Source organism: Girardinichthys multiradiatus, chromosome 2 (genome assembly GCF_021462225.1).
Source record: "Girardinichthys multiradiatus isolate DD_20200921_A chromosome 2, DD_fGirMul_XY1, whole genome shotgun sequence".
NCBI lineage: Eukaryota > Metazoa > Chordata > Actinopteri > Cyprinodontiformes > Goodeidae > Girardinichthys > Girardinichthys multiradiatus.
The window spans coordinates 21,358,844-21,367,027 of record NC_061795.1 but is presented as its reverse complement, the minus strand read 5'-3'; the positions used below and the strand labels follow the sequence as shown (position 1 = coordinate 21,367,027).

General features: G+C 39.5%; 1 protein-coding gene across 4 annotated transcripts; it reads right to left on the bottom strand.

Annotated features, from left to right (window-relative positions):
- Window positions 1-1,182: 1,182 nt before the first annotated feature.
- LOC124881101 (G-protein coupled receptor 22-like) lies at window positions 1,183-8,098 on the bottom strand. Of its 4 annotated transcripts, none has more exons than XM_047386605.1 (3): window positions 7,712-8,098; window positions 5,787-6,806; window positions 1,183-4,753 (listed from the first exon to the last, which is right to left on the bottom strand). In XM_047386605.1, the coding sequence occupies exon 3, from the start codon at window positions 4,747-4,749 to the stop codon at window positions 3,433-3,435; it is 1,317 nt and encodes a 438-aa protein (XP_047242561.1). In that variant the 5' UTR covers window positions 4,750-4,753; window positions 5,787-6,806; window positions 7,712-8,098; the 3' UTR covers window positions 1,183-3,432. The 4 variants fall into 4 exon arrangements, with proteins under 4 accessions (XP_047242561.1, XP_047242585.1, XP_047242577.1 ...); XM_047386629.1 differs by having other exon boundaries at window positions 5,794-6,806; XM_047386621.1 differs by having other exon boundaries at window positions 7,717-8,098.
- Window positions 8,099-8,184: the final 86 nt, after the last annotated feature.

Below are 8,184 nucleotides of genomic sequence, written 5' to 3'. Positions count from 1 at the left end.
TTTTTATGCTTTATGGAGATAAGTAGTCATTAAAAACATTCAAATCTCATGTTTAATCTACACTACATCACTGTCTGAAAACTTTGAATTGATACCTTATTTCAGTTTATTTTGGTTTTGATGCTTGCCTTCATGGACCTGTTAACTCTCCTGAAATATGAAATTACCCCTCACCAAACCAGAATAACTCTAAGTGACCACCTGTCGGCAGATATTATTTACTGGAGTCACATAACCACAACGGACATGAGTAGATTATAGAAAATCACTTTAAAACATCGGTTGTCAAAGCGGCTATGAAATGTCCCCCAGCTGGGTTTGAATCGATGCATGTCGCAGATGCCTTCCCCTTTTTTAGAGGCTACTTCTAGGGCATGCCGCCCTGGTTCGAAAGCATAATTACAAAATTTCAAAAGTTGCGATAGGAAACACTCCACCGTCCAAGCCATGATCTAAAATATCCTCAATAATGTATAAATATTCATGTTAAACATACTGTTTTTATAGGTCAGTTTCCTTCTTCTACCGGCAACTCTGTTGCTGGATCTGATCCCATCTTCAGTCTCAACCAGATGTGCCCTTGAGGCACCATAACATCTTGGCTGCTGGTTTAAAGCAGGCCCATAAGGAACCCTGACTGCCTCAATATTCCCACATCAATTTTCTCTGCTGTGCCACTAAGCAGATGGTGACAGCCAGACATGAATTTCATTCAGGCTGTGCAATTAGCTTGGTAGCCAACAACTTCATGCTTAGTGGATTCGAAAAGGCTCCGTGGTTTTCTATCAAATGTGAGACACATGTAATAGTTTCATTATGGAGACGAAGAGGGGAGGGAGCTTGCATGAGGATTTGTGTGTAGCTTTTTGTATGCATGAGAATGACTGTTGACCTGAGGGTCAATCAAAGGATGCAGAGGTAGTATGACTTTATATGATAATATAAAATGTGAAATTGCGACTCTGTGAATCTAGATTTACTGTTGCAGCGTACACTGAATGGTTTTAGCCGGCTGTTTCTTTTTCTCTATTCAGAAACTCTTCTGCAGCAGTATGAATAAAATATTTCCTCCTATTTAGGGCAAACTGGTTTCTCAGACTAAAATACAAAGCTACAGTAATTTGGGGGATATAATTTTACCGGCTCTTTCATTGACAGATAATAAAAAGCATTCATCATTAGTAATGTACAGGCTGTGAAGCACTTTATTATATGATAAGGTAAATACTAAACATTTTTATGTTCTGTCATTTTCCACCTTGTTTTATACTTAAACCATTGTCTTAAAATTTCCAGTGAGTAAAAATGGCAGAAGAAAAAAGGAGAAGAGGCAGACCCGAATCAGATTACATCTGGTTTATGTCAGCCGGGTTGATGAGAAGCATGGTGTTCTGTTGTGTATGTGGAATGTGTGTGTGATTGTTGAACTCTAAACAGTACTTCCTGAGCCTTTTTTTTTCTTCAAAATCAACATCTCTTACTCTCCTCTGTATACAATACCGGTGAGAAGTTCACATATACCATCATGGTCATGAATATCACATTAATTTAGTGCTTTTAATGACATGTTTGAACTGGTTTATTCTTTGCAGCAAGCTGCTTCTGTCACTTTTGAAAACATTAACTGGTTTCACAGTTTGAAATAATTAGACATTATCTCTTATCCATGGAGGATCAAATTATACATTGAGGCTAAAATATATACATTAACCCACAGTGTTTAGTTTAATTCTTTTTAGCAAGCTGCAAAAAAAAACACACCTTTTTTGTCCCTATAAACAAGTTCTGGCATAATTCTGGATATACTGTATGACCAGTACTCTTAATAGGACTGCAAGAGCTTATTCAGATGGGTTGGCATTATAGTGTAGACCCAGCTTGTTAGCATAATCCACAAGTTTTCCATAAGTTTGAGGCCGTGACTATTCCAGAAGATTGCTTTATCCATTGCAAAACCAGTTTTATTATGAAACTGGGATTGTTGTTCTGTTAGACACACCATTGTGGGTCGAACAGTGTGTCCTATTGTGTCCAGTTTTCAGCCATCTAGCTTCTAACTTGAGGGGAAGACGAAGAATATGGAGGTAGTCTCTTTTTTGCTTTACAGCATTAAGTTATGGCATGTCTGTTTTACCACTGACAGCAAAACAGACTCTTAGCATAATTCTACAACCACCATGCTTGACAGCTTGTATACTGTTCTCATGTTTTGATAAACCTCACTATCACCCTTCCAAAAATACTTGTCATTGTAGCCAAATAGCATGATCTTTGACTCATCTCATTGCACTGTATGTTACAGTGGGCATATGGATAGTCTGTGTTGGCAGCTCTAAATCTGATTTGAGCTTAAAGGTGCTCATTTTAGAGCAGAGGCTTTTATCTTGGTCAGCACTCTCTCAGTCAATGTTGAAATTAATCTTTCCTCTCGCTGGACAGGAACACAGCATCTTCCTGTTTATATTTGGCTTGAGGCAAGACGGTTCCTGGATTGTTTCTGATCTGTCTAACCATTTTAAATGAGGTCTTTCAATGCTGATAAAATGAGTGGTCAAATATTCAGCCAGAATTTAACCAGGACCATGTTTATGGCTTCAAAAAGTACGTGTTTTTTCCTGAAACTTGCAAAAAGAAATGTACACAAAACTATGTTAAGGGAGTATGTAAAATTTTTTCTCTTCTATATAATTTTTCTGCATTAGAGAAAATCTACTATAAATTTAAACTTCTTCTCCCAAATCTAGTCTTTAAAAGTACTTTAGCTTGTTTGTTGCCTTATCATTCCACCATTAAAACATAATGATTAATATGCATCTCTAATACATTTATGCTCATGACGAACGTATGTGAACTTCTCACCTGCACTGTAAATGACCTCCCTTTGTCACTGTCTTGTATTTATTGTCAAATTTCGATGTAAGGGCCTTCTTCTCGAAGGCTCCTTAGCAATCAGGTTAGTGGTCAGTGGAGACTGCTGGGACTGGTGTCAAGGAAAAGTGGCAACATGATAAATGTGTGTAATCTAAAAGCTGTTACTGATTCACAAACATTTTACCCGAGGGAGTAGAGAATAGGAAGTTACATTGGATGTGAACACAAAATTTATTATAAATATACGTTTACATAACAATTCCTACTTCTCTCTCTATTTAAATATCTTGTTTAACCTATTATGTACATGTAATTCAATGTACATAATGTATTGTTGCCGCTGTTACAAAAGACATGCATTATCTACAGTACAATAATACATCTATGAAATGTATTTCAATTCTCAATAAATAGTAATAAATTATCCACCTTCTACATTTGTATATTTTATTGCACATATTATTTTACATTACTGCTTTGGAATTCAATTTTCCCTTTTTCATGATGACTTGAAGTCAGTTTTAGCTGCTTTGACTGTGTTTCCCCTTAAGATAAGTTTATTTACTCCACATCCTCAGAAGAAAGACATTTCAACCGTGCATCTTTGTCCTCAAACGTCACCTTTTTGTTCCTCTTTGGGTCGATCCAGGAGTTGTGAATGATAGCGTTATTAGGTGTAGGATCAGTCTCAATGATTGACACCACTCGCTTTTTCATCTTGCTTTTTAAGACTTTTTGGAACTTCTGCCTTGTAAAGGCATAGAGCAGGGGGTGAAAGATGGTGGTCCCATAAGCCATCACCAGAAAGCCCAGTCTCAACCTGACCATGAGGTTACTGGGGCCCACACTTAGGATGACCGTGTTGAGAACTGTGATCGGTGTCCAGCACAACAGGAAGGTGGACACAATCAACAAGGACATCCTGAAAACCCTCTTTTGGCGTTCTCGCCTCTCTCTGTGTCGCTTGACAGCCCTACGCAGGGCGATGATGACTGAGACAGACGTGCGCATGCCTAGTGTGGGATTGCGACTGGTGCTGCTCTGGGATCCATCTGTGGCCTCTTGTTGTGTTGACATTGCTGTCATGGATGGACTCTTTTTCCTGCGAGTTCTTTTCTTCTGTGATGCGTGGAAACGTGTACCTATGCGAATGTTGAGCGCCTGCAGGATTTTTGAGTAGGTGATGAGCATAACAATGACTGTAAAGAAGAAAATAGGAATCTGAGCAAGCAAATGATAATAGAGGCCAGGTTCAGTGTAGTACTCGTTACTGAGGACCCCATTCTCCACCACTGTGTAGTTCAGCTCAGCGTGGTCATGAGCAAAGAAGCCCACCTCGATAAAGGGAACAAGAAAACTAACAAATGACAGCACCCAAATAAAAGCCAGCAGCGCCAATGCACGGCCCATGGTCAGCACCCTGTTGGCTGGTTTTACAGAGATGTCATAGCGATCAAGGGTGATGGCAAGCACGTTGGCAGCAGTTGCAACACTTGCGAAGGAGACACAGGCTTCATGGAAACAGCAGATGAGGGCCATGTCTCTTTCCAGGGAGAGAAGCACTACCACAATTGTTAGGGGAATACAGCACACACAGATCAATACATCCAGCACATGGAGGTTCATGGTGACGATGTTACTGACAGAACTAATGAGGTTTGACTTCATACAGTAGAGGGCAAGCACTGTGAGGTTGGAGCTCAGACCTAGCAGGATTTCCAGCATCAGGAAGCCTGTCAGGGAGATCTGAAAGCTAACAGGATAGGGGTATGGGTCGGGGGTCGCCAGACTCATGGCGCTGCTGATGGGCTCAGTGTTGTCGGTGACCGTGACGTTGCTCATGGTGGCTTCTTTATGACGGCAGGGAAAAATATGCATTATCCTGCATGTAGGGAGAAGAAAATAGAACTTATGATAAAACAGAAGTTTGTACTAGTTATTTTCTAGACAGTTACAATAAAACAAAACATCAGTTGTAATGCTAACATTTTGACATTATTGTATAACTCAACATTCTAGGCATATGTCTTGGCAAATGTTCTGAAATGCCTTACAGATTAGTTTTTCACTGTATACATTACAGTATAGAGATGCATCTTTTGGACTTTAGTGGCCCAATTTCGATCTATGATGTGCTAATAATCTAGGTGATTTCAAGTGGACTTTAAGAATCAAAAGTAACAAAATATGTAACAAAATTCAAATAAGTAACAAAATTCAAAATATGTTTTGAGCAGTCTATGAGCAGTCTTCAGTCATTTATCAGCACCTCTAACACCAGGTGCGTTAACAAGGTGTTACAGATATAGGGGATGTTATCAACATTTTAAATGATGACCAAATGATAATGGATGTGTCATTTAAAGCTGTTTTTTAGTATCTTATTAGCACCCTGCCTTTGTAATTAGCTTTTTTAGCATAATTTTCTGTAAATATCAGTCTCTGTGCCAGCTGATCACAGCTCAGACAAGCACTCGGTGCATTTTTAGCATGTATGCTGTTTCTAACTAGAAACACATTCAAGACATGTCACATCGCATGAATGCTTTTTATTGCTAAAATAGCTAAGTATGGTTTGGTTATGGGCTTGTAGTAATGGAAATTATATTACTTTCATTGTATTTTTACTTTCTTATTTACAAATATTTGTGATTTATGGAAACAACTCCATCCTGACTAAATATGCTCACATACCTGCAAGTCTAAGAGATACACATTAAATCGTATGTGTTTCTTTGAAATAAATACACAAAGAAAGTTAGTCATTTTAAAACAATGTCTTAGATTTTATGTGATGATGGTAAAGCTTTAAAAGCACATCTGAAGACACTTCAATAACTGCTTAGCATATGTGATGTTAGAATTGTTCACCAACATTGTTCTGGATAAGATGGGAAAAAACAAAAGCAGTTTACCTTTTACCTTTAGCTCCAGAACTATCTGAATACCAGGACTGTGTAATCAGGGCAGGCAGTCTATGCTGGATTCACAGAGAGATGCATCATATCCAAACATAGCCAGTGGAAGTGTTTCCGCTCCCGCAGAGCCCCCCCAGCAAGGCTATTCCTTTCACTGCCAGGCCATCCCAGAGGTGCACAAAAGCACCTGCGTGTTCCGCCAAAAATTCCAGCCTTTTTTTTCTGAGCTCCACAGCCACAAACCAGGAGCTTAACTCAGTGAATACTTGCTTTGAGGAAGAAGTAAGCATTGACAGATCAGTTGGAAAATGGGTACGATTTCAGAGGTTTCCTCTATTTGAAATATCATGATATTCCCAACTAGAAGCGATTCGGCCAACCAAGACGCCATAATAAGTCTTCTTTAGCACATTACTGGAATATGCTGTTCATAATACACTCAAACATGTGCTATTTGCCCTTTTCTGTTTTTATTCCGGCTAGAAGATAATGAGATGTGTCTCAGATGTGTAAATATGGAAAACAGTTTTTATCCATTAGCATGTATTCCAAAAGAAAAAGCTGTCAGTTCTCAGTGTTATCTTCAACAAGGTGATGTCCAGAATGTGCTAGAAATAGGTCAGTTCGTTCGGATTTTGTCCAGGCCTTTCCCTCCCTAGGGAACACTAATGGAAAGGGCCTTCACTCTCCAGCTTTCACGTCAGTATTTGTACATCTGGCTCCAGCCAACATCGACTTCTAAACCAAGCACAGGCTTCCAGTAGTCCCCTCACAAGCCATACCCTAAATCATCGGAGATGTTGCCGCCGCATGGATGTCTAATCACCATGACACATGTGATCACCGGTAAGTGGATGAGTTGTGGTTTGATTCAGCAGTCTTTCAGAAGGTCATTATCATGAAGTAATAGAAGTCGCTTCTTCAGCCAGAGAGCAGGAATCTCTGACATCAATTTGAAATCAGGAAGCAGAACCTCATCTGTTATCCTTCATCTGCATGTCTTTGGATTACAGTAACCTGAAGTGAGAAAGAAAAAAGGAGAGTAAGTGATAAAGGGATTGAGATGGGGAGGAAGAAACAGCAGGAGCAGGAGGTTGGGGAGTGTGGGGATGTGTGAGTGAATATAAACATATTCTCAGCAAAGAAGGAATAAGAACATTCTCAGTAAAATAGAAACCAGCCTTTGGTGTCCTGTTTTGTTGTTGCATGACACTACATGGACTTCACATCAAAGTTGTATTAACATAACAGTAATACAACTACATCTTATCCTCCCGTCTCCAGAAGCAAGACTTATTTGCACTGGCATTTTGCTATTTATAAAGCCACACCGCTGATGATATGGTCATTCAGTTTTCATGACCGAACAGACTCACTAGAAGCTTTTAGTACAGATTGATCCCTTAGGGGGGATGTATCATAAAGACGGGGTTACTTTGTGTGTCACAACAATCTATGCAATCTCTTCAAGGAAACGTTTAGTCCTTTTTTCAAGGTTGTTGCAGCCAAAGATTTATTTACTAAACTCGCACTAAAATATCGGGGGAAATGGTCAGTGAGTACAATGCATCTGTACCATGCAGAAGATAGGATTGTGCAAACCATTAAATTATATTGCTTGGTTGAAGTTCTACTACTGCAGAGTCTAACAGCTGTGCAAGTGTTTATGCAGCTTTATGGCACAAATGTCCCTATAGGACACACACACATGCAAATATATAAGTCAAGATACAAAAAACCTTTAGTTTATTGAATAATGTTTCGTAAAATACAATGGAACTTAAAGCATTTAGGCAAATGTGCTGGATCTAAGACTGTGCCCTTTCGGATTTTCTTTGTTCTCTTGCACACATTATTCATATTCTGGTTTTAAATATAGCCTACAAGTGAGAAGTTTACGATCAAAACACAGCAAAGCTCACCATACAGAGTACACACAGAAGCTCCAGAGCAGGTCCGGTCACTCTCCATCCATTGCTGCAACACTGCAGGCTGACTGGTGATGATTCTTGTTGATTTCAAGGAGCTATTAAGGAATCACACCTGAATCTTTTTGAACAGGCAACAGTCTTCAGTGTTCTCTTCATGAGCACCAGTCCGAAGAAGTCTGTCAAAGAGTTGTCCTTCATGAATATATGTGACACGATTGTTTTTTCCTCTGGTCTTCATTTTTTCATCAGTTTAGATCATTAGATGAGTGATCTACATCAGACTAACTCTGTTATGCTTCCTCTGTGCCTAACTGACTGGATTAGAGTGCAAACCATCACACTCACGGTATCTCTCCATCTCCCACTCTCTCGCTCTCCTCTGCCTTCCTCACTCCCTTGTTCCCCCTCTCTCTCTTACTGCGGAGGTTTGCAGTGCTCCCCCAGTCCTGATTGGTCTGCAGTAA

Coding starts and splice junctions, on each gene's coding strand:
- LOC124881101 (XM_047386605.1), bottom strand. CDS start 4,749: ATGCATATTTTTCCCTGCCGTCATAAAGAAGCCACCATGAGCAACGTC.